Source organism: Myxocyprinus asiaticus, chromosome 12 (assembly GCF_019703515.2).
Source record: "Myxocyprinus asiaticus isolate MX2 ecotype Aquarium Trade chromosome 12, UBuf_Myxa_2, whole genome shotgun sequence".
NCBI lineage: Eukaryota > Metazoa > Chordata > Actinopteri > Cypriniformes > Catostomidae > Myxocyprinus > Myxocyprinus asiaticus.
Window position 1 is genome coordinate 46,363,403 of NC_059355.1, and position 26,731 is coordinate 46,390,133.

Genomic DNA, 26,731 nt, shown 5'->3' on the forward strand with positions numbered 1-26,731 from the left:
ATTTTCACATTCTGACATATGGAGCACTTGGAGCTGCGTTTTAGGCATATATGTATTTATGTATAAATAATAAATATTTTATATTACAATTTTTTTTATGACTGTGATAATGAACAGATCTAATATTGGAGTTTGAAGTAAAGAAGTAGACCTATATTTTTTTTATGTTTGCCTTGCATCTTTCACCAGCCCAATACCAAATGTTCTCTTTTATTTCAAAGGCCTGATTTACCAGTCCACACAGCCTTACCTCTCGGATAACTACATATTAGACAGTCCTTCAGAGTGCATTAACATGCCTAAACGGCAATATTATTATTTTCCTTTTGTAGTGCTAGCATGATTAATCTCACAATTGAACCCAAAGGTTCTGAAGCTGCCCATTCGCATGCAGCCAGCCTCCTGCGCCTCCTGGCAACGGTTGCTGTGGTGACTAACTACGTCACGCACGTCTTGGTTACCATAGTCATCGTGACGTAAGCGACCCTGTAAAACAGTGTAGGAAACCCCGGACAGCGGTTACCATGGATACTGGCGGGGGGAAGGGGGAGGGGTGGAGTTTAGAGGAAGCGGAAGTGTCAGCGCAAGCGGAAGTGGTACAGCCCCGAATACCCCGAGCAGCGAAACGGAGGACAGCTTGATACTCCCATCGTTTAGAGACACAAATCAGGACTCGAAATATATTTAAATGTGAGTTGCATTGCCCATTAACGCCGCTCATGTGATATTATCAATATTCTTGATTCATTTTGCTGTGTGCTAGCTCATGTAAGCCCCCTTCATCATTGTCAATGGCGGAAGGTGTCTATTGTGGTTTGGGGCTCGGTACTTAGGCCGAGGCGGGGGATGAATAACGAGTATTCCCGATTTATTTCCGATTGTGTCCGATTTATGTTAGCAGCGCGCGCTTCCCGCTCTGTTATTATATAAGAGCGGGACCAACTCACCTCAGCGTTTAACTAAACTCATCCGCAGGGGGGAACGGTTAGCGACTCATGTGTCTATTCAATGTCTGGGTGTTGTGAAAGCTAACAGGCTAACCAGTGTAATAATTAAATACACGTAGGAAGTAAAACGCAGGCTGTCGCCGCGCACGTGCCGAGGAATTGCCATCAATAACCGTTAGAAATTAATTCGACTCGAATGTTCCGCGTGAGACAGCGCGTCCATGTAAATTCCACAAGGGAATGCTAGTGAGAGGGCGTTGCATTGGATGCTAAAGCTGTTAGCGTGTTAGCTCTAGCGATGAGCTTCGGATATGCTGCAGTGCAGTATCAGCGAGGCTCGGTGCTATAAATGACTCAAATCAACAATTGAGCTACATTTAAAATCATTTAATGACACAATATAGTGGAGCAGGATAAGTAAAAACCGCAAATATCATCGCCTCAGATTGGATGATTATTTTTTTATTTTTTTTTTTAGGACGCGCTATGAGGGCCCAGACGCTAAGTTTATTCTGCGTGACACACCTTTTAAATCAGTTTAATTCGACACCTGCTTATGTCACATATTCAGTTGTTAAACTAAGACATTTGACTGTTACTCCAAGGCACTTAGTCACATTAGGCAGCCGATTGGCTAATGGACACCGCTGTGCTTCGGTCTCCAGGAACTGAACGGGCTGTTTATACTCGCCTGACACAGTTACCTGTGCTTCGGGCTCAGATAAGAGTTGGATCGGTTCAGGCGGAGAGATAACGCCCTGGGCGTTGCCACTCCGTCATGTGTCGAGCTGGAGAGGCTAGAGAGAGCTGAGATTCCCAAAACGGTCTCAAAGTATCCCGATTTCCTTCAAGCTGATTTGTATTTCTATTCAGTGACATTGCTTGAAGGTAGGGGGACACAATGTATAAATCTAATGTTAAGATACAATCAAGGCAACAGACTTATCAGTCTGTTGGAGGACTTTGATTCATTTTAAGATTGAATAAGGGGGTTGCGTTAGGCCTTAAGGCCTCTGTGTTTTAATGATTGATTTAGACTTTGACCTGTTTCATATCCTTTTGGATGTTTTAAAAATAATAGTTTTTGACCTGCTTTTTAACTGGGTTGGACTGTGACACTCCAGAAATCATAAAACCACTGCATCATACAGGAATATATATAATAATATGATAAATGACGTCATTGCTCTTTGAAATTACATGACTCATGTATAATGTGTGTTCCGTGTAGATTGTATTTCTATCACGAATGTTACCGCTCTCAAATATTTGCTATAGTTTGACCATTTTGAAATCTAAGTTTAAAGGGATAGTTCACCCAAAAATAAAAATTCTCTCATCATTTACTCACCCTCATGCCATCCCAGATGTGGATGATTTTATTTCTTCTGCAGAACACCAATGAAATATTCTTCTAAAAATCTTCAGCGCTGTAGATCCAAGTGAATGGTGACCAAAACTTTGAAGCTCCAAAAAGGGAGCATAAAAGTCATCCATAAAACTCCAGTGGTTTAATCCACGTCTTCTGAAGTTATCCAATCGGATTTGGGTTTTTCACTGTACCTCTTGCCATTGCAGTTTATAGATACAATCATGATTTAAAGCTCAATTAAACTTCCTAGTGCTTGATGCATGTGCAGAGTGCTAGATGTCACTAGGAAATGTAATTGAGCTTGAAATAATGATCACCAAGGAGACTACTGTTGTCAAGATTTATAGTGAAACAGGAGTTATATTTTGGTCTGTTCTTTCCAAAATCGATTGGATTGATTCTGAAGACCTGGATTAACCACTGGAGTCATATTGATTACTTTTATGCTGCCTTTGTGCTTTTTGGAGTTTCAAAGTTTTGGTCATCACCAGTCATTTACCTTGTATGGACCTACAGAGCTGAGATATTCTTCTAAAAAAATTGTTCTGCAGAAGAAAGTCATACACATCTGAGATGGCATGAGAGTGAGTAAATGATGAGAGAATATTCATTATTGGGTGAACTATTCCTTTATTTTTTTCAGGTTAGTTAATGCATAAGGTTTATCATGCATAAAAGCACATTAAATACACAAACTGTATTTAACTTAAAAAAAAAATTTTCATTGGCTCTAAAATGCCAATGTGATTTTTTCCAATTAATGGAATATTCTGGTTTCAATTTAAATGTACCGTATCAACAGCATGCTGTTGATTGGCACAGAAAGTGGGCTGATTTCGCCTTGTCCCTCAGTTTGTTAAAACAAGCAAAAAGTGTGTTGATAGGAATGCGCTCTCAATGGAAGTCTATGGGGCAAGACATCAGCATACATGTTGTGTACTCATCTTTTCAAAGCTATTGCCAAAAGACTTTAAGTTATATGAGTGAACATGAGACCAGTGTAAAAAATCACTGGCCAACCTTATCTGTGGAATGTTATTTCCAATTTTTCAACTCATGTCATGACTATGTAAACCTGTAAACTTTTGCATGATATGCTCAAATATACCAAAAAGAGTGAAAAATCCACCCACAGGAATTAACCAGAAATTCAATTTGGACTGCTTCACTGCTCAAACACATTTTCATATAGAAGAATTAAAATATGCGCTTGAACAAAAATACTAGCTGCACATTTCACATTTAAACCCTTTGGAATGCCTTGCCCCATAGACATCCATTCTAAGTGCATTAATGTAAATACAATAATTGGTTGTTTTTACAAACCGAGGGACGAGTCGTAATTATTTCTGTGGTAATCTATAGCATGCCACAATTGCTGTTGATTTGAGCTTGACTTGTATTGAACCTGGAACATTCTTTTAAAGAAAGGATGGTACTCAGGACTTGATGTTTTGTCTGCTTAATGCCTTCATTTAGGACTTGTTTAATCTTATACAGTGATTAAAAGATCTAGACGAACAACCTCCTCATCAAATGACCTACATGAAGTGAACAGAGGAATAGAATTTGAAAAGAAAACAATTGAACATGCCTTTTCATTGGGCCTCCTATATGCGATTAGTCATTCATGAGATCCCTGGGTAGTCTTCAGTATGATTTAAATATTGTAAGACCCCAAATTTAATAATAGTATCTGGTGCAGGTCAAAGTAGGCACAAACTTGAAGGTTGACCTCTTTACAACAAAAGGAGGTCAACAAAACCAAACTTGCCTTTTTTTTTTTTTTATAGCGGCACCAGGGATTGAAGAATGTAGCAGACTAATGAAATTAGCAATTTGAAGTTATCTAACAGTACCCTCTTCCCCTCTTTCAATGCAGCCGCATCATGGACAAGAGCGATCTAGTGCAGAAGGCTAAGCTCGCTGAGCAGGCCGAGCGTTACGATGACATGGCTGCTTCCATGAAGGCCGTCACAGAGGGCGGCGTTGAGCTTTCCAACGAGGAGCGCAACCTGCTCTCCGTGGCCTACAAGAATGTGGTGGGTGCCCGCCGCTCGTCCTGGCGTGTGATCTCCAGCATCGAGCAGAAAACAGAGGGCAACGAGAAGAAACAGCAGATGGCGCGTGAATACCGTGAGAAGATCGAGGCCGAGCTTCAGGACATCTGCAACGATGTGCTGGTGAGAGATTGGACACGTGGGTCTGAGAGATTGAAGGAGAAAAAGTGTCAGGCCTGTTTGACTCCCAGTTACATACAAATTTAATTCTGTTTTCCAGGCCTGGAAAGATCTTGGAAATTTCTATAGTGAATATACATCTTACTGGTTTAGCTCTACTCTAAAATGTTTCGTTAACTAGATATTGCTCTTGTGTGGAGTAAAAGTTGGTTCCATAGTGACATTGAAGCAAATCATTCTTTTGAGTCATTACTTTGGTCTGAAAGATTCATTAGTAAATTGGTCTAAATTTGAGTAGTTTTCTACAATCCCTGTCCATTAATTACAAACAACTGGAAAGGTCTGTTTTATAAATTATCTTTTTTTTTCATTGTCTAAAACTTGTCTAAGATGTCAGTCTTTCCTCTGTTCTCTTAGGGTCTCCTGGAGAAGTTCCTCATTCCTAACGCTAGCCAGGCAGAGAGCAAAGTATTCTACCTGAAAATGAAAGGAGACTACTACAGATACCTGTCCGAGGTGGCATCCGGAGACTCAAAGAAAAGTGAGCTCATTATATTTGTAAAGGCTGTGCGAACTTTGTTGTCATGGGCATTTTAATGTTGGCACCAAGCTTGTGTCATAGATGTTTGGGTAACAAGCGATTCAAGTCTAGTCATTAAGGTGGAGGCAGTTTAATACAGTAAAGATTTTGTTTTTTTTTTTTGAGTAAATTTGTAGTCGAGAACTCTAACCCACAAAAATGAGTAATTGATTACTCGTGTATTAAAATGTACGTTAAAAATAACAAGTATGATGTGCGTAAAATTGTTTTATTCACAAATGTTACCAAGAATGGTTCTAAATAAGCTAACTTACACTATGCTTTTCTTTTTTTGAATAAAATAAAATATGAAATACACAAATGCATTAATAAAAATGGGGGAAAAAAGTAAAAAAAACAGCAAAAATATTTGCACTCATCCAGAGCTTACATAGAAACTAGTGCTGCCCCCGACCAAAGATTTTCCTAGTGGACTAGTAGTCATTATTTTAAGCCATTAGTCGACTAGTTGTCGCATGTTTGTGATATTAATTACTTAAATATATTTTTTTGGGGGGCATCAGAAAATGGTTTGAGTTCCAGGGCTGAGAAAGAATATTATAAGTAACATTGCTAACACTGTTCTACATTACAGATAAATACTAAATCATAATAATGAGCCTTTAAAATATACATTTTACAAGCGCACGCACGAAGCGAGCCACAGCAACACCGGCAAAAGCGGTAATGATTCTGAATGTGTCGGTAAAACCAGCAAGGAGAATGTCTGAACATTTGGTTCATTTATAGAGAGAAATGCACATTAGGGTTGTGCCGACAGACGATGATCTCGGGGATCGACGATGGTCAGTGATCGCCAATAGCTGATGCCTTTGACAATGTCAAGACGATATTAGGCTCGTTTTCCCATTAATGTATTTAATTAGTTTTATTATTAGGCTATTATTATTATTAAAATTAATATTACAAATAACTTGCCCGTAGTCACACAGACACGTGTTTGAAGAAACACTTTATTATATTGTTAAGAACAGATGACAGAAAAGCAGACTATGTGCATGACACGCTGTTTGTACAGAGTTGTGCAGTCTCGTGGAACATGCGCATGTAAAAGATTCTCGCTCTTTCTTTCTGTCTTCTTTTTTTTTTTGCAAGAACAGTATCATCTATGAGTTCTGCAAATGACCTCAGACATCTCAGCTCAGGAGGTGCTTTGAGTTCAGTTCACTTTATTTCCACAGAACAGTTAATTGTGACCACAACTCTGCAACCTATACATCTGTGATTTAAACAAAGTAATAAAAAAAACACATTCACCTCGAACCATGATTTATATTTCAGTGATTATTATCATCATTATAATAATTATTTTTACATTTCTAATTGTTTTTCTGTCTTCATTTGTGCAAGTAATTTTCTGCTTGCATGTTTGGAGAGATACTTGCCTGATGGTAAATGGAAAGGTAGTTACTTATATAAAAAACACTTTTTGATCACTTCAGTATTTTAATTGCTTTTTCAATTAGTTTGGAGTACAATTTGAATTTAGAAATGTATTTGATTTAAGTTTTTCATTTTTTAAATAAATAAATTTTCAATGCAGAATCACTAAAACAAGAATATTCACCGATCCCTCAGCCTGGGGGTTGCCAATGTAATTGGATATTGCGTTATATATATTATATATCGTGAAGGAGGGAACAAATCAAATTTATTCACACACACAATGTATTTTCCCGGACAACGAAATACCTGACCGGTAGAGAATGCACAGATGAAGTAGGTTCTTTCCTAGAGAGATGTTGACAGCTGTTGTAAAAAGAACAACACACATTTTAATTGCTCTTAATTTTTTCCAGTTTCATTTGAATTTTTAGTTAAAATAAATAAAAAATAAAGTTAAAAGTTTGAAATCAAGGTGTCTTGCTTCATTGTGTAGGCTTAACCCTAACCCTGCATAAAATTGCCCCATAGTACCACCTAGCGTTCAACCAGCGGTAATACCGGTGTTCGTCGGTTTCCTGAGGAGTTTTCTTTTTTCTGCGACCAACAGACCAATCAAAACTTAGTCGACCAAGACTCTTCTCATCAACTAACGTTTGGTCGACTATTAGGGGGCAGCCCTAATAGAAACCAGTACTGACAGCATTAGTGTAATGCAGGTTAGTGTTGTCATGGTACAAAAATATCAGTAGTCTGTACCGATACCAGTAATATTTCATGATTCCAGTTTCAATACCACAGAAGAAATAGGTAATATTCAATTGAACACACTCCTTTAGCCTATTAAAATTTTACATTTGAATGTAAATAATAAATTAAAACAAACGCATGTTTCCTTCTAGAATTTTTCAGTTAAGTTAACATTACTTCAAGTTTAAGTAGGACCCTATAAAATCAGTTAGATTTATTTCTAAATTCTATAAAAAATGTTCTCAAATTCCAAGTTCAATTTTTTGTTTTAAAGTTTAGTTCAATTTCATCATCAAAATTGTTCAATGAAATGGATCCAAACCTTAATGAAATGAAAATAGAACAATTACTTTTCAACACACCATTGCAGTTTTTTTGAATAATTTTTTTTTATCAAATTAAGTGCTTTAGTAAAGATACTCATAATCTAAAGCACAACATTTGTCTTATTTTTGTAAAACAAAGTGCTGCACAACAGAGCATCACAATATAAGTGAAAACCTTGATAAACTTCTATTCAGTACTACAGCACTCTTGCTTGAGACATAGGTTAAACATAATAATAATAATAGTAATAAAATAAATTTTACTAAACAGTAGTATTTTCTGTCGCAGTTTCTTTAATTTCAAGTGTCAAGCTTTTATTTTGACTAACTTTTATTGTGGTGTGAAGGCTTTTCCAGTCCTGTGTTTGTTATGGTAGTTTTCACATTTCCGGATAAGACGCTGGTTATATGACAAGTGATTATTGAAATGCAAAATGCTGCAGTTTAATTATATAAATATATTGTCTGCAGGTGCTGCTCACATCACAGTGTATGGGCGCTCTCTTCTGTCATCTACGACAATAAGCACAATGCATGATGCTCATAAAATGGGGTTGTTTTCGGCATATGAGTCACTTCACACGTTCACTTTGCATCGCGCAGTAAATGTAGACTATATATTAATCTAATTAAATTGCATCCATGTCCATTTCAGTGTAAAAGGAGTCACAGAACACATGCTCAAATAAGCGTGAGTGTTTGTAAGCAGCTGTCTGTATATCAGACAGCGCGCTGGTACTGAATTGAGTAGGTGCTCAATATTACCTGGAGTGCAGAAACACTGGTATCGTTACATCTTTTTTTATTTTAGTATTGACTTGGTACCGGAGTACTGGTAATTTTGACAACACTAATGCACATATATAAACTCTACATAAAGGACATCACATTTTTATAATTTCACATATTATCATTCATAAAAACAAGTGAGAATTTTTTTTATAAAATGTCTTTCATCAAATATGCTTTGCCTGTGTTCAGAGATTTAACACACATACTTGTCTGTTAAGCTCCTGAGTTTCTTGTACCGCTTCACATTTTCTTTCCACCATAAAAGCTGATCCTTGTCCGATTGTTTGTAGGATTCCAACAAGAATCGAATACCAGTAAAGTAGAATTCAACAAGAATTGCCAAACTTGACCTCACACTTGGCCAAAGACACCATGATATCTCCTCCTCTCATTCAGCACCTCAACAACACATATCGGCAGCGCCTCTCAATCGACTCAATTCAGGGTTTCTGTGGATCCTTAAAAAGTCTTAATGTCTTAATTTCAGTTTTCCAAAATTTAAGGTTAAATATCTTAAATGATACAACAAAAGTCTTAATTTTTATTTAAAGAGGTCTTAAATTTGGGGGCAGAAAGACAGGAATCGTGATATGTCCTAATGTGGTTATCAAACTTAAAAAGAATACGATTTAATTAAATGCATGCGCTGCGTCCTTCAAAGTGTAAACGTCTCCAAGCACGCGGGGGCTTGTGAGTGTTTTCAGCTGTTGCAGAGCAGTTCACAATAATTAAGCCATATCGGAAATTTAAGACAAGCTATCAGTAAAGATCAACTGTTGATGTAGTGTTTATGAACTATGACAATGTTTACTTTTAATTGTTTATATTGTAATACATTTTAGATTATTGTAGGAGTGCACATTTTATATTCCTTATTGTTTGAATAAGCAGCTGGAAGCAGTGAAGCGCACATTTCAAAATAAGAGTCCAAGGTGTATTTAAAAGTTGAAGTGCCTTTAAAGTTAAAAGTTCCACACTATGAATCAAACAGATTAATCTGCTAGACCACTATATCATTATTCACAATTAGTTTTTTGTATAATAATTTAAATATATTAGTTAGATTGCCATGATGTTACATCCTTAAATTAGACTTTTTGTTCCATCAAATCAACAGCCACAGTGGATAACTCTCAGAAGGCATACCAGGATGCATTTGAAATCAGCAAGAAGGAAATGCAGCCAACACACCCCATCAGGCTGGGTCTAGCTCTCAACTTCTCCGTCTTCTACTATGAAATCCTCAACACCCCAGAGCAGGCCTGCAGTTTGGCAAAGACGGTTAGAGAATTGTGTTTATCTCAACCTTGTTTTGAGTATACATGATATACTATTTAATCTTTCATCTGGGCTAATTCTTGCAACATTATGTTTATTCTCTGAAACTAAATGAGTTTATACTAAACACTACAGTAACTATCTGGAGTGTGCTAGGGTTTCCAGTATACAAAAATACAAAAGTCCTGTAAACAGAAGATGTGACCCTCATGTTTACCTTCGCCTTAGGCTTTCGATGAGGCAATTGCTGAGCTGGACACCTTGAACGAGGACTCTTACAAAGACAGCACTCTGATCATGCAGTTACTAAGGGACAACCTCACTGTAAGTACCACGTGTACTTTTTTTTACATCTGGGTCAGTTTCTTGGTTGCATCAGGGTCTAAAATTAATGCACACCAATAACTGATAACAATAACGTTTACCATCAGAAGGTTGTCTAGGATGCCGAAAGATGTTTGTTTTTTCCAGAACTGCATGTGATGATGCATATGTGGAATATTCTTCACATTAAGCCACCAAAATGAATGCATATTAGGAACAAAATCACGATGTTTCTTGACGTAATTGTTAAAGTGCAGTTTTTCAAAGAGACAAAGACTAGCTCGTGGTTGATTGATACCATAACCTGCTCTGTTTGCTACTAATATGCAAAGGGAAAAACGGCTATATAATAGAGGTGGGGGGGGAAAATTATTTCACCATTGTGTTGCATTTTTTTCTCAATTGATTCTAAATCGATTCACAGATATTCAGAATGTAAAATTAGGCTAATAATTATTAACCCTCATGCATGTTTGGTTATTCTTGACCAAAATAAATTTTGTTTCGTCAATAAAGCTTGTTTCCTTTATCTGACGTGTACGAGACTTGGGGGTGACTTTTCGTTCATTTGATATCTGAACACAAAGAAATTGTCATTGATTTGATCAGTCGGTGGTAGAAGAAAAAAAGTTACACTTTTACTGTTCCCGGTCAAAAGTGACCGCCATAGGAAATTAATGGGAAACACTAAAAATTTGAGATTTTTTTATTTTTTCCCCCATTATTCATTATATAAAATCTAAAAAACAGCCACAATGCAGAAAAAAAAAAAAACAGACATGAAGGGGTGAGACTACCAAACATGAAGAGTGCAAAACACACACACAAAAATGAACTGGTCTGAACTTTGTGAACAGAGGTGCATGAAACGGTTGCAATTGCAGCACGTGATATGCTGCACACTCGAAAGTTAATAATTCTCAAGCACAGCTACAAACAAATACAAGATGTGTGCTGATTGAAGAGATGGGCATTTTCAGGTAATTTTGTAGTTGAGGACTCTAACCCATAAAAACGCGTACTCAATACTCGTAAATTAAAAGGTAAGTTAAAAATAACGTATGACACATTTGTGAAATTTAGTTTTATTCACAAACGTTACCAAGAACAGTTTCAAAATAAAATATCTTCAGCAAACTATGCTTTTCGTTTGGGGGAAAAAAAACTAAATGAACATTATGCATTGCACTCACCCGGAGCTTACATAGAGACCAATACTGATGGCGTTAGGGTATCGCACGTATATATAAACTCTGAATTTACAGTGCATCCGGAAAGTATTCACAACGCTTCACTTTTTCCACATTTTGTTATGTTACAGCCTTATTCCAAAATGGATTAAATTCATTATTTTCCTCAAATTTCTACAAGCAATAACCCATAATAACAACGTGAAAGAAGTTTGTTTGAAATCTTTGCAAATTTATTAAAAATAAAAAACGAAAAAAATGACATGTACATAAGTATTCACAGCCTTTGCCATGACACTCAAAATTGAGCTCAGGTGCATCCTGTTTCCACTGATCATCCTTGATGTTTCTACAACTTGATTGGAGTCCACCTGTGGTAAATTCAGTTGATTGGACATGATTTGGAAAGGCACACACCTGTCTATATAAGGTCCCACAGTTAACAGTGCATGTCAGAGCACAAACCAAGCCATGAAGTCCAAGGAATTGTCTGTAGACCTCCGAGACAGGATTGTATCGTGGCACAGATCTGGGGAAGGGTACAGAAAAATTTCTGCAGCATTGAAGGTCCCAATGAGCACATTGGCCTCCATCATCCATAAATGGAAGAAGTTTGGAACCACCAGGACTCTTCCTAGAGCTGGCCGTCTGGCCAAACTGAGCGATCGGGGGAGAAGGGCCTTAATCAGGGAGGTGACCAAGAACCCGATGGTCACTCTGACAGAGCTTCAGCATTTCTCTGTGGAGAGAGGAGAACCTTCCAGAAGAACAACCATCTCTGCAGCACTCCACCAATCAGGCCTGTATGGTAGAGTGGCCAGACGGAAGCCACTCCTCAGTAAAAGGCAAATGACAGCCTGCCTGGAGTTTGCCAAAAGGCACCTGAAGAACTCTCAGACCATGAGAAACAAATATTGAACTCTTTGGCCTGAATGGCAAGCGTCATGTCTGGAGGAAACCAGGCACCGCTCATCACCTGGCCAATACCATCCCTACAGTGAAGCATGGTGGTGGCAGCATCATGCTGTGGCAGGAACTGGGAGACTAGTCAGCATCGAGGGAAAGATGAATGCAGCAATATACAGAGACATCCTTGATGAAAACCTGCTCCAGAGCGCTCTGGACCTCAGACTGGGGTGAAGGTTCATCTTCCAACAGAACAACGACCCTAAGCACACAGCCAAGATAACAAAGGAGTGGCTCCGGGACAACTCTGTGAATGTCCTTGAGTGGCCCAGCCAGAGCCCAGACTTGAACCCGATTGAACATCTCTGGAGAGATCTGAAAATGGCTGTGCACCGACGCTCCCCATCCAACCTGATGGAGCTTGAGAGGTCCTGCAAAGAAGAATGGGAGAAACTGCCCAAAAATAGGTGTGCCAAGCTTGTAGTATCATACTCAAAAAGACTTGAGGCTGTAATTGGTGCCAAAGGTGCTTCAACAAAGTATTGAGCAAAGGCTGTGAATACTTATGTACATGTGATTTTTTTATTTTTATTTTTATAAATTTGCAAAGATTTCAAACAAACTTCTCTCACATTGTCATTATGGGGTATTGTTTGTAGAATTTTGAGGAAAATAATGAATTTAATCAATTTTGGAATAAGGCTGTAACACAACAAAATGTGGAAAAAGTGAAGCTCTGCGAATACTTTCCGGATGAACTGTACATGAAGGCTATACCATTTTAATAATTTCACATGTTATTGTTCAGAAAAACAAGTGGTGAAAGTTGGCTTTTTATAAAATGCACTCTGTCGGTGTTCAGAGACTTAACGCACATACACACATACTGGTCTGATAAGCTTCACGTACAACTCCGCATTTTTACCACCATAAAAGCCGATCCTCGTCCATTGGTTTGCAAGACTCTGACAGGAACCGAATTCCAATAGAGTAGAATTCAATACAAATTAAAATATTACAAGTATTGCCACACTTGGCTTTGCTTGAAAGTACAGACGCCATCATATCATTTTATCCAACATCTCAACAACACGCACATTCACAGCGCCCCTGCAGTGGACTCGATTGTAACTGTGAGATGTGGTGAGCGATTCAGAGGTGAAGTACAGTGTAATTCAGTGTTGCTCACAGCAGGCAAATGCGCAAAGGAAAATCAATTTGCGATATTCGGGTAAAGTTTATAATATTCGACTAGCTGGTGCAGAATTAGTCGATTACTCATGTACATCCCTGGCTGATTGAAAACTAAAGTTTAAGGTTGCTTTGATTTGGATGCTTTTAATTTACACTGAACGAAAGCCACAAAACCGCCTCTGATTCTAGCTTGTTATACCTGCTTATTCTATTTCTATTGGTGGGGTCAGAGCAGAAATATTTTGGCACGGATTCATGCAGAATCTTTACACTCACCAAAGATTTGCGCCCCTATGTTGTTGCGGTAAAATTGAGATGCCTTAAGAATGGCTTTGGAATTGTGAGTCTCTCGAATTGAATCAAATCACGAAGTACCAACAGATTCCCATGCCTGCAAAATAATCATAAGAAAATTATTTTAAGCGAAAAGTCAGTACTGGACATTGGGTCTAGATTAAGTTTGATTATGAATGAAGAAAATTGTAACAAGTTCTCCACGTTAGACTGATATGTGCATAAATTATTATTATTTTTTTTTATCTTTCCTACAGCTGTGGACATCAGAAAACCAGGGTGACGAGGGGGATGCCGGCGAGGGAGAGAACTAAAGTCGTTGCACTTCACTGTTAAACCCACCTACACTCTCTTTATCTTACACATATACAGCCCATAATTCCCTGCTCCATCCACCTCACCTCTATTCACCTTTCTGTATGACGAGCAGCATGAATTGTACCTGACCTACAAGTTTTTACCCCTCAAAGAGGCCATGAGCGACAGGGTAATGTTTGGTTTGTCAAAGGCTGACTTGTCTCAAACATGTTTTTTGTGTATTTGTGGGGAAGTGCACAGGTAAAAAAGTCCATCTTTCCCTCCTAAAATTTTTAAAAGGCATGTTTTCTGCATCTAGCAGGATATAATGCATTATAGAGTTCCCATCCCCCCCTCTATCTTTATTCTCTAAATAGTGTACTGGCATTTGCTGTTTTTTTTTTTTTTTTTTTTTTTTCAAAATATTATTAAACAGTCCATTAATTTAACAAACACTGTGCCGTTTAGTTTTTCCTCCTGAATGTCTTGTGGTTAATGGGAATTGAACGGTTTCGCTAAGAATAGCAGTACAATTCTGTTGCGAACTCATACAGAAGGGATGAAACAGGCTGTATTGTGACACTGACTAACATGCATTAATATTATTGCTGTCATGTGCGTCGTTTGATTTGGCATCCACGGCTAACAATGAAATAAAAGGGACCACCCTAGGTTTGCCATTCCATATCAATACAGTAAAAGTAAAACATTCCATCAGCACATAACATTTTACGATCGAACAAACAGGAGAGTTATCCTAATGTGCTGTCTCAGGGGGCAGTCAACATAAAGGTGCTGTTTGACATCAGTAGACGATTTTCCTTGTTTGTTCCACAAGTGTCAACTTGATTCCCTATTTGCGTAAGAACAACTCCTCCGTTTAATAAAGATTTAAAATTGTAAACGCTTTTAGAGGTAAATACAAAATTGTGTCAAATGTTGTAAGATACTTGCAAAGATACTTTTTTCTCTCTCTGTTGTTCAACCCTCTTATGAACATCCCTACAGGACTTCTCCAAGTCAATGATTGAAGTTCGCCCTTTCCAGAGTTTAAATTTTGATTCATTTCTATGTGAATTACAGCTCTACAGGAGTTTCTAGAAAGTTTCTGTAAAAGCTGAACAGTTCCACTGATAAATTCTTGAAAGAACTTGAATTTTGTGGAATTTCACAAGCTGAGATCGAATATGGCAAGATGGTAGTTGCTTTTGAAGGACATCGTATATATACAGGGGTAGCTACTCACTCAGTGTCACAATACCTTGTCACATCACCATAACATTCCACTTAGGTGTAGAACTCATCTGTCTCAAGCTGAAGACAATGTTCATGCACTGAAGGTGAAATCTCTCTCCCCTTAGCTGAACAAATGGCAGTAATTCTACGCTTGATTACAAAAAATACAGTAGTGAATGTGGAGCCGAGCCTGTCTGTATATCTGGTATCTCCAATTGCTTTGTTTTTACTGACCAGTATTCTGCCTAAAGTTAGCTTCTGTGACGGTTTCATTGCTTAGCGCGCACGTGGTTGTGAAAATTTAGACTAGCTTAAGGAAAAAATGACAAAAAAAAAATACAACCTGGTTATTGACGTAATACTAGATTTGTGTGTGTCTTTTAAAACGGTTCTAGTTTCACCTTACATGTTATAATCAGGAAAGTGTAAAAGACAATTTAAAGTGAAATAAAAGTTTTATCAGTTCCAAATTTCGCTGTATTGTTTTTGACAGTGGTGTATATTCAATGGAAAACATCAAAGGCATTGTGATATCACTGCAAATTTTTAATGGCATGGAAACTCTTAAATGCATATTTAAAGAAAGTAAGCTTTAAAAGGAATGTTCCAGGTTCAATACAAGTTTAGGTCAATAAAGCATTATTTCAGCTCATCTCATTTATTTAAAAAAATCAGGGTTATCATAAGGCACTTACAATGGAAGTGAATGTGGCCAGTCCGTAAACGTTAAAATACACACCGTTTCAAAAGTATACAGGCAAGACTTAATGTGCGTGTTAACAATTTTAGTGTGATAAAATCAAGGATGTATGGGCGTTACAGCATTTACCAGAGTACAGGGTTTTCCACTGTCATCATAATGTCATGAAGTTGTAATGTTAGATACACGAATAAGGTTAGGAAATGACACATTATATAATGACACAGAAATCAGGTATCATCCTTGTATTTACCTCTTGTGGCTATACTTAATAATAATAATTTAGTGTGTATTTTAACATTTATGGACTGGCCCCATTCACTTCCATTGTAAGTGCCTTACAATGGAACTGCAATTTTTGCTTTAACAAAAACGTAGTTTTTTGTGGTAATCAACATTAAACCACAAATGCAGTCGATTGAGCTTGTTTTAAAGCTGGAACTTTCCTTTAAGGATATATACCAAAAATGTCAATTTTCTTATTTACTCACCCTCTTGCCATCCCAGATGTGTTTGACTTTCTTCTGCAGAACACAAATGAAGATTTTTGAAAAATATCTCAGCTCTGTAGGTCCATACAATGCAAGTGAATGGTGATCAGACCTTTGTAGCTCCAAAAATCACATAAAGGAAACATAAAAGTAATCCATATGACTCCAGTGTTTAATTCCCCATCTTCAGAAGCTATATAATAGGTCTGGGTGAGAAACAGATCAAAATTTAAGTCCTTTTTTTACTCTAAATCTCCACTTTCACTTTCAGACAAGAAAGTGAAAATAAACGGGCACCACATGTGACTTTCAGATGTAAAAGTGAAAGTGGAGATGTATTACATTTTGGTCCATTTCTCACCCACACTTTATATTGCTTCTGAAGATATGAAATTAACCATTTGAGTCTTAGGGATTACTTTTGTTTTCTTTGTGATTTTTGGAGCTACAAAGGTCTGATCGACATTCGCCTGCATTGTATGGACCTACGGTGCTTGAGATATTTTTCTTCTTTTGTGCTCTACTGAAGAAAGTCATACACATCTGGGATGGCATAAGGGTAAGTGATAAGAGAATATTCATTTTTGGGTGGACTATTCCTTTAAAGTTATTTTCCAGGTTCAATACAAGTTCCACTTAATTGGCTCAAAGCATGTAGTCAGTTACCACAGACAATTTTCAATCTGTCCCTCAATTTGTAAAAAGCAAAAATTGTGTGTATAGTAATACACTAACAATGGAAGTCTGTGGGGCACTGCACTGGGAAAAATTTTTAAAATACACACCTTTTCAAAAGTATAGCCACATGATTTAAACAGTGTTAACATGAGAAGTGTGATAAAACCACTTCCTAATTCTTGTCATGACCATATAAAGCCGGTAAACCCGGTAAGACAAATTTCCTCATATGTGGCCAATAAAGATTGTTGCATTTTTGTATGGTTGTCCTGTAATATATGGGTTTTAACAAAAATTCAAGCTGCACAGTTTTGCTTTTCAACCCTCCTGTCTTGCGTGCATTATTGCAAAAGTAACTGGGCAATTCTTCAATCAGTATGTTTTTCTACCTGTATTCTTGCAACTCTTAAATATCTTACAAATTTAAAATTATTTTTTGTAATGCTAATCCACAAAAAAAGTATACAAAGGTTGTCCTCCATGGCATCACTTCTGACAGTTTACAGGATGATTTTTTTATTTTACAATATATAAATTTTCCTTTAATATCAGATGCATATCAGAACATTGCATTCTCTATATACAAAATAAAGAGAAGACCCATTTAAATTGTCTTGATGCAAGGTGGCATACAAAATACAGTCAACAAAAAACAGTAATACAGATGTCAGGTCTTTACAAATTAACATTAATATTCAGTGGTTTGGACAGCAATTAACTTGCAATGCACTTGCCACATACATTTGCTGACCACTTTCTCTGAAAAAGACACTTAAATGAATAGTTTGACAGAATTTTCATTTCTGAATATTGTCAACACTCTCACGTTGTTCCAAACCTTTCTTTTGAGTAACACTGATTTTAACACAATGTTTGCCTCAGTCACCATTCACATCTCATCTTTTTTTTTTTTTTTTTTTTTTTTTATACAATGAAAGTGAATGGTGACTGAGGCTAATAATGTTCAGTCTAACATCTAATTTTCTGTTCCACAGAAGAAAGTCACACTGGTTTAGAACAACATAAGGGCTAGTAAATGATGACCGAATTTTAATATGTGGGTGAACTACCCTTTTAAGCAGTTTTATTTAAAAACAAACACACATTCCCAACTGTTGTAGAACATGCAGCACAGCCCTAAAACCACAACTGTTTTTAGTATTTAATATGAATGGTAATGTTAAGCTTGTGAGAATCCCAGATATACTGAAATATGTTATTTATTTAAGAGCTGAAGAATGATAATTACATCCTTTTCCCATGTCAGAGCGTCCAAAGTATTTAGAAATGTCTGCCTAATTGCATTTCAATATGAAGTGAACTGGAAATAGCTTGACTTTTGTCTGAAAAATGTTAAGATATGAGTTTCGGAATACGGTGAGGCAATGTAAATGTGTAATGTACATGACATGCCAAATTGACTTTTTAATTATGTGCTGGATATGAATTATAGAAAACAGTTCATTTTTCTCTATTTAAAATGCTAATTCTTGATATCGGTGATGGAATATGTACTAGTGAAAGTGCAAATGGTTCACATCAGTGTTATTACATTTGCACTGGTAAAAACATTAATTCTTGACAATAAAAATGACATCAATAATCATTACACTATTACCAGTACAAATATCCATTCCTGTTATCAACAACCAGTAGAAATTCAACTAATGAAAACGCAATTACAGATTTTGAGATGTCATTTTTTTTTTTTATCAATAATTAGTGTTTTTATTAGTGCAAACTTTAATTACTGATTTAAAAAATGAGCACTTTCACTAGTTGCAATTCCCAGATATCAAGTAAAAATTTAATTGTTGAAACCTATAATTCATATCGCTGAATAAATGTCGAAGGCACATTTGATACTGCTAAATCAACATCACATCGATTAAATTAACAAATTCAACATACATGACCTAAACAAACGGGACACAGATTGCAGATAGTGTGAACTCAATGAACTTGAATTATGACATGAGACACAAATCTTCAGGACAAAAATACATCAAGTAAATTATTTTAGCATGTACCATTAAATGAGCCTGTTTGAACATTTACGGTCACAAAGTTATTTCCTATATTTTGTATAAATTCTATTTCTTATTATGAAGAACATAAATGAAGAAGCAGACACATGTAGTAAATTTTGCAGCTTTGAGAGGCCACTAAACAAGGCACAACTCAAAGTTTCCTCATGTCCACAAGAACTTCACAAGCGTGGTTATTTCATCTTCTGTATTTCCTGGAGAAGTTTCTGTGCTGCCATGTTGGATGGCTCGATTTTGAGCAAGCTGTTAAGATCTTCCACACATGATTTCTTGTTCTAATGAAAAAAATACAATAAAAAAATAAGCTGAGATAACACCTAATTTGGGCACTTTCAGTGCCAAGAAAATATTACTATGAGTTTAGCACTTAGCCATTCATTTTCTTTGTAATTTCTGTAATACGTTTGACTCAATCCATGACAGAAAAAGGGTTTTATATATCCAAGATCTCCAACTTACTTTTAGTTCCTTGTATGCCTGGGCACGTCGGTAAAAGGCCTTAATGTTGGCAGAATCCAATTTAATAGCCTCATCGCAATCGCTAATAGCTTCTTTGTACTTCTTTAACGAAAGGTAGCAGAGAGCCCTACAAGCAAAATAGAGTCACACACAGTTTATCATATTTTGTAGGCATATTCCAGTTTTTTGAATGATGTTATTTTTTGTGCTGCACTGCATATGAACCGAGTGTGTGTGTGTGTGTTAAATTTCACCTGTTTGTGTAGGTTGTGACTTCTGTGGGGTCTTGACTGAGTGACTGAGTGTACTTCTCCACTGCTTTCATATGTTCACCTTTCTTCACAAAAGCATTGCCTTCTTCCTTTAAAGTTTTGGCCTTTTTAACAGCTTCAGGTCCTGGTACTTTTAAAAAGGTATAAAGGATCACCGAGTTGAACAAACAACAACCTGAAATCAATGTATTATTTCTACACTGCTTGGTGTTCCAGCTCTCTGAATTTGGTTGAGAAAATACTTCTAGAATTAAAATGGAGATTGTCAACTTCAACATTAGGGTATTTCCTTAAATCCTCAATGTAAAGCTCTTAAGTAGCATATTTAAAAGCAGTTTTATATAAGACCAGTGTTTAACATAAGGGTGTTTCATCAATTTCAGACACTTTTAGGATGGTGGATTTCTAGAAAGTAAGTCTCTTTTTTTTTTTTTTTTTTTTTTGGTCTACTAACAATGTCCAACAGTGTATGTACATGCACCACAGGAGATTTATGTAATTTTTGCCTTTTATTGTTTTTCCTGAAAGTCATGGAAATTCCCACTACTGTCATTTCCAGCACATCTCAAATTCTGAATTGTGTTTAATGGAATTTTGTGATGGAAATTAACATTTTCAAAATAAAGTGGCAAACTCCTGAAAATATCCTGAATTCAAACAATTTCAAAATTTTTTTTTTTTTTTTTTTGCATAATTTGGCAAAATGACATCTTGATTGGAAATGACACCCAATAAAAATATTCTACTCGCAAGTGATATTTACCTTGATTTTTCTTTGTTTTCTTCAAATATCACTTGTCTCACATTCCATCTCAAGCATGCTCTTTACTAACAGTCTTGATAAATACACAGACTTGACAAAAAAATTTTTTTTTATATAATTATATATACTGTATAAATATTGAAAAACAAAAACTGTTGGACAGTCATACTTTTTTCAAATGAAAAAATAGATTTTTGGTTAAATCTATACATAAAAGGCATTTGAAAAGTACCACAAATAAATGATGAAGGCCTGTTAAAGTTTCCAATTCAGTTTTAATGAGACCTTCATATAACAGAAAGAAAAAAGGTTAAAATCTCATTAAAAAAAAATCAACCCCATGGGACATGAAATTGTCTTAAGTTGAAGAAAGACCCATAAATGTGAAATTGTATATTAAGTGCTTTTTCATCAGAATCTGCTGGGAAAAGGTCAAACAGCATCCACACAGTGTGTAGCACAGATAAAGGCATCCCCCCTACCTTTTCTCTTGTTTTCGATCATGCCGTTCTGTTGTGAGGTGGAGGGCGAGCTTGCGGCTTGTGCTAGACTTTCTTTCACAGACATCGGAACTGTGGGGATTGGAGGGAGTTTCTCTCGCCAAGATGGTCCGTCTACATCAGTCAAAACCTTTGTCATTCTGACGGGAAGACATTATTTGTTGAACATTTAGGAAATCCTGTCCCCATTGATTTAGTTGTTCATAGAATTAGAGAACACCCTTTAACTCAGAAATGTACATTGTTCATATCACCTATATATTTCATTTTAAATCAGTTTAGCTTGATTTAAAAGTGTATTTAAATTACTAGTGCATCCTCTGAAAATGTAAAATAACAGGGATCAGTTCATGTAAAATTACCGGTGGACGCCATCGTGAGCAGCTGGTATGTTGCAGTCTATCTGTAAAACAGTTTTGTAGTCCACATATGCCTGTCTGTATCTCTCCATGGCCTCATAAGCTGTTGCCCGGCGAAGGAGCGCTTTAAATCCAAAAGGAACCAAGTCAAGCGATCTGAAAGAAGATTTGACACTCAACATGGACACTAACCAACATCTGTTTTTTTTTCTTCTTTTTTTGGAGCTCTGTTTTTGCCAGCATAATGTGAAAAGTGGGAATTTATAAGAAATCTACGCCACCATGTTCTGTTTTTCTTGCACTTACTCTGAGCAGTCTTTAATGCACTCACTGCAGTTGCCATCTTTCAGGTAACTGGCTGCCCTGTTAGAGTACAAAATAGCCAGATCTTCCTTGTTCTTCTGACCTGCGAACAGACCACAGATGCACTGAAATAAAACTGTATTATATAAAGATAAAGCAGTAAAAAAAAAAGAAATGAAACAAGAACATAAATTGGGTTATTGAAAGTGAGAAAACTGTTCAATGTATTTGTCCAAGAATATGGTGGTTACCATGGAAAATCTTCGTAAGGACTGACTAACCAAAAAGGTACTAACAAGTACCATAGTACTACCATGGTTTTTGGACATGTACCAAGAGAGTGCAATGGTGTTATTTGAAAATACCTACACTGTATACATTTACAGTAAAATACCGGCAGCTGTGGTTAACAGAAATTTGCTGTAAAAAATATTATTTATTTTGTCGTTCACAACCGTTTTATGTTATTAAATGATTTAACCTCATATGCTAACCTACTGGAACTATAAAAGTCTGCATTTCACTTTAAAATGTAGTGTTAAACTCAATAGTTTACCGCAAAAGTACATGCATTCTCTTGTTAAACATAAAATAATTTTACCATTAATTATACAGTACAATAATACTTTTTTATACTAATTGATAATAAAAAAGAAAACAAATTTAACAATATTTTTTACTGTAGCATTTTTTACAGTGTAGTTGTACCATGTCAATATCAATTAATAACTAGAGAGTTTAAGTTTGTCCAGACAAACTTTGATGTTGGCTTGACAAAGCCTTTGTCTGAAAGTTTTAAAAAGATAGATAGTTAATATGGCTGCACGATATGGAGAAAAAATGCATTATGCTATAAGCTGTTGGAAAATGTGATCCTATAAGTACGTTATCGGAGTGCACAGGACATCGGAACAGAAGTTTATTGGAATAAAAAAAGGGCCATTTATTCCAGAGATCACAAACATATTTGTCTTTTGTTCCAAATTTCATATAGACTGTGTATACATGTACAGTTTTACTATTAGCTGTGTGGCAGATATTAAAATTAATCTTCAATTATTTGTATTTTTTGTGAAAAGTATGAATATAAATAATTTCATCATATTGTGGAATATCCTAAAAGAATGTTTTGTAAAATGTTTTATTTTTAATACTGTAATTCATTTTCGCAAAAATTTTTTAAAATTGGTTCATTCAATGTGGGACTTTTATTTTGAAATATGATGTCCAGAAAGTCTTGCCAGCCAAGACATTCGCTTTGTTTTTTTTTTTTGTTTGTTTTTTTCTTCTACTGCTTTTGGCTTTGTGTGTGTTTGTTTACACTTTAATTTTTGGACAGTTGGAGTTTGAATTAACAAGTAATCCGCTGGCTCGTTTTAACATCGTCAATGTAAATCGTTTTTCTGATTTTTGATCATCTGTTAAAGCAGTAAAACCATTATTATGATCAGTTGTTAAAGACATCAAAGTGAGTCAGAACAGTCTGAAGGTCTGTGCCAATTTTGTATGGAGTTATACTTGTGCCACAATTCCACACTCACAAAATTATATTTCGAGTGCACAAAAATTTTTCTGCGTGCGCAAGATAATATTTTGAGCATGCAAAAAGGTATTTTGCATGCAGAGTGGGTAGGAGGAGAAAGCAAATGTGAATTTGCTCAGAATTCTTACATTTCAAATAAACTTTATACAAGCGCAAAATTGATTTTCATTTGCTCAAAATCTTATCTTGTGCGTGCTGAACATTTTTTGTGCGCTCTAAACATCCTCTTGCGTGTGCAGAAAACATTTTGTGCGCTCAAAATCTCATCTGCAGGCAGACATTTTTTTGCACTCAATTTCATCTTACAGACGCAAAACATCTTTGTGCTCTCAAAATATAATTTTGCACGTGCAGAACTGTGGCACACATATAACTCGTGGTGGATGTAGCTTGAAAGCTGTAGGTAGAGTTACAATTGATAACACTTTGTAACACAATTTTTGTTCCTGGGTAGTAAGTGTTATTTTCTAATTGCTTATGCCTCAAAAGTATAGAAAATGGCTATTATTACCCACAAACTTTGCTTTTGTGACCAGCACAGTGATATTTTTAAATGTACCTATTTCCAATGAGAAAACGGGCGAATGTGTGTCTTTTCGTTCACATAAAGTCAGAAAAAAACAACAAAATATGAATCCAAATTAACATGTATTTATACTAAAGTAATACAAAAATGACGACAACAGATTTAGAAGTGAGTAGTTTTTCGAGATTTACGATTATACTGTAAATCACTTTCACGAATCAGCCCCCAAATGTAGTCTCCCATCATGTTCTCGTTATGCTGTTCTTGGTAGCGCCGTTCAAAGTCCAGTATCTCCTAATGGAAGCACTCGCCTTGCTCCTCCGAGTACGCTCCCATGTTCTCCTTGAATTTATCAAGATGAGCATCATGGATATGGACTTTGAGGGACACCCTACAGCCCATTGTGCCGTAGTTCTTCACCAGAGTCTCAACCAGCTTTCGGCCTTGTGATTGCCCAGGAAGCCTCGAACCACTGCGACAAAGCTGTTCCAAGCCGCTTTCTCCTTACTAGTAAGCTTCTTGGGGAATTCGTTGCACTCCAGGATCTTCTTTATCTGTGGTCTGACAAAGACATTGGCTTTGACCTTTGCCTCAGACAGCTTAGGGAAGAAGTCTTGAAGGTACTTGAAGGCTGCCAACTTCTTATCTAGAGCGGTGACAAATTGTTTGATAAGGCCCAATTTGATGTGCAGTGGTGGGATCAGCACCTTCCGGTGGTCCACCAGTGGCTCCCACTTGACATTGTTCCTCCCCACTGAGAACTTGATCCGCTGTGGCCAGTCCCGCCTGTGGTAGTGCGCCTTGGTGTCCCTGCTGTCCCAAAGGTAAAGATAGCAGGGAAACTTGGTAAAACCGCCTTGGAGACCCATCAGGAATGCCACCATTTTGAAGTCTCCTATGACCTCCCAGCCATTCTCATCATACTTCAAGGCATCCAGCAAGGTCTTGATGCTGTTGCAATCCTCTTTGAGGTGCACCGGGGAAGAGACGGGTACTTGTTACCATTATGGAGCAGCACGGCTTTGAGGCTCCTGGTGAAATGAGGTGACCAGGGTTTGTCTTGATCCCCGACAGGCATGCCGAAATATGCCTTGTAGGCTTCACACATCTTAGCAGATGCTTCCACAGAGTACTTTTTCACTCTTGTCTTGATAAACTGGCCGCAGACATAGCAAAATGCATCTGCTTGCAGCCTCTTGATGCCATCTCAGAAAAATGCAGATATGTATCCACTTAGGCAGCTGGAACTAAACTGAACTGGTGGGCTTAAGGCCCCTGTATTTATACTACTATTTATATTACTGGAAAGTTCTAGAAAGTTCTAGAAGTTACTCCAAGTCTACTCAGCACTGAATCTATCTGGAATGTTCTGGAAAATAGGTAAATTTCAAAATACCACTGTGGGGAATAATAGCCATTTTCTATACTTTTGAGGCATAAGCAATTAGGAAATAACACTTACTACCCAGGAACCAAAAAATAAAATAAACATGGTTACATGGTGTAATTTTGGTCTGTAGAATAACAACATGTTGGCTTCGTCATACCAACATAATCATTGAGTACCACAGTATTTATCAAAGTACAATGGTATTATCATCTAATGCCATCACTGTACTTTATTTGTAAGAGATAACTATAGTACTTAGGTGGAAACTGTGGTTACCATGGTAAATATAGTAAAGGGACAAGCAAAATTACTTAAACTTCCTCGTCCATTGTATAATTTATTTATCTTACCAGACTTCTCAAGCTGCTCGATGGATTGGCTGTAGAGATTTGCAGCTTCTCCATACTGCCCGGCTCTGAAAAGCTCGTTACCGGCTTGTTTGAGCTCCGTCCACGACTGTGAGCGCCGTTTCTGAGGCATGATGAAACTGTAACCACAAAGTCTAAACGCACACCTTTGTTAAACTTTAGAGCTGTTATATTATGAATGAGACCACTATGACACTATTAAATTGACTTACCTGAAAAATTACGCTGAATGTAAACGTTAAGGTTTAACCACCGCCTAATGTTAAAGAAACCGGAAAGCAAACGTTGAAGCAACGTTGACGCTCTGTTTGGTCGAAGTTTCCAGTATCAAGTGCACGTAGACGACCAGCCTGTGAACTATATATGTGATCCTACTAAAGTGTCTTCATACACGCCGAGCTTAGCACCACACCACGACCACGTTTCTCCGGTATCTGTTTGTCAGAAACGGGCGGTGTTGTATTTCACTTTCAGTTCTCCCTTCAGTAGCGGCTCTCTAGCTTCGAGCTGCTATTTGAAGATCAGGATGGGCGATTGTAACCCAATCCCAAACGACTGTAATCGTCCCTCTATATGGCAAAGCGAAGCGATGGTTGCTAAATGTTCCTGAAACCCGAGGCATCCCCGCAGCATAATTAATGGGTGCATTTAGTAAAACATGAAATGAAAAATGCAATCTAGATACCTAGCTATGAATACTTGCAGTCCAAAATGTATTTCGTTTTATAGAAAATATATTTTAAATACTATTTTAGGACTATATAATGCATATATCCAATTAAAAAATAAGTTATCATATTTTTCAGGCTGAAAAAAAAAAAAAAAACAAACAAAAAAAACATTATTTGCTTTGACGCAAATTTAGAATGCAATATTGTTGACCTGAACGGCCCCAAAGGTTCTGTTGAGGCAACTCAGTCCACTCGGCGGACATCTTTGGAATTCTCCTGGGCAGGCCGCTATTTTCTATGTAAACAAGCTGCATAATAGTGCAGCTCTTTTCTACTTGAATGGGGAAATACCGAAATCTCCAAAATGTTTGGTCAAGATTACGATCAAAGAACATACTTCAACTCAGCAGTCAAATCTGACAACAATGGTCTCATAAATTTAGCTTCTTTAGCTAGTGCTGCCTTCAAGTGAACCTGGGAAGCTCAGTCATAGTCGGGCATTTGATATTACGAAATGTAATTCAAGTGGGAAACAGAATACTGAAGAAGCCAAACTTAAACAAATACACAATAAATGAAGGCAAATGCTC

At 36.8% G+C, this 26,731-nt stretch overlaps 2 protein-coding genes across 2 annotated transcripts; one reads left to right on the forward strand and one right to left on the reverse strand.

The window, feature by feature from the left end:
* The first annotated feature begins 555 nt into the window (after positions 1-555).
* On the forward strand, positions 556-15,540 carry LOC127449495 (14-3-3 protein beta/alpha-A). Its single transcript, XM_051712970.1, has 6 exons — positions 556-690; positions 4,202-4,502; positions 4,917-5,040; positions 9,469-9,632; positions 9,858-9,953; positions 13,795-15,540. The coding sequence occupies exons 2-6, from the start codon at positions 4,209-4,211 to the stop codon at positions 13,849-13,851; spliced, it is 735 nt and encodes a 244-aa protein (XP_051568930.1). The 5' UTR covers positions 556-690; positions 4,202-4,208; the 3' UTR covers positions 13,852-15,540.
* Positions 14,222-26,066, reverse strand: LOC127449490 (mitochondrial import receptor subunit TOM34-like). Its single transcript, XM_051712962.1, has 8 exons — positions 25,683-26,066; positions 25,453-25,604; positions 21,647-21,746; positions 21,344-21,496; positions 20,964-21,121; positions 19,701-19,848; positions 19,447-19,573; positions 14,222-19,262 (listed from the first exon to the last, which is right to left on the reverse strand). Exons 2-8 carry the CDS (start codon positions 25,580-25,582, stop codon positions 19,161-19,163), a joined length of 918 nt encoding a protein of 305 aa, XP_051568922.1. The 5' UTR covers positions 25,583-25,604; positions 25,683-26,066; the 3' UTR covers positions 14,222-19,160.
* Positions 26,067-26,731: the final 665 nt, after the last annotated feature.

Excerpts from the sequence above, each read along its gene's own strand:
- LOC127449490 (XM_051712962.1), bottom strand. The coding sequence starts at position 25,582 with ATGCCTCAGAAACGGCGCTCACAGTCGTGGACGGAGCTCAAACAAGCC. Across the intron at positions 21,747-25,452 it reads CGAGCAGCTTGAGAAGTCTG|GTCAGAAGAACAAGGAAGAT; the intron begins GTAAGATAAATA and ends GTCTGTTCGCAG. Across the intron at positions 19,849-20,963 it reads GATCGAAAACAAGAGAAAAG|TACCAGGACCTGAAGCTGTT; the intron begins GTAGGGGGGATG and ends CCTTTTTAAAAG.
- LOC127449495 (XM_051712970.1), top strand. The coding sequence starts at position 4,209 with ATGGACAAGAGCGATCTAGTGCAGAAGGCTAAGCTCGCTGAGCAGGCC. Across the intron at positions 4,503-4,916 it reads ACATCTGCAACGATGTGCTG|GGTCTCCTGGAGAAGTTCCT; the intron begins GTGAGAGATTGG and ends CTGTTCTCTTAG. Across the intron at positions 9,954-13,794 it reads TACTAAGGGACAACCTCACT|CTGTGGACATCAGAAAACCA; the intron begins GTAAGTACCACG and ends TCTTTCCTACAG.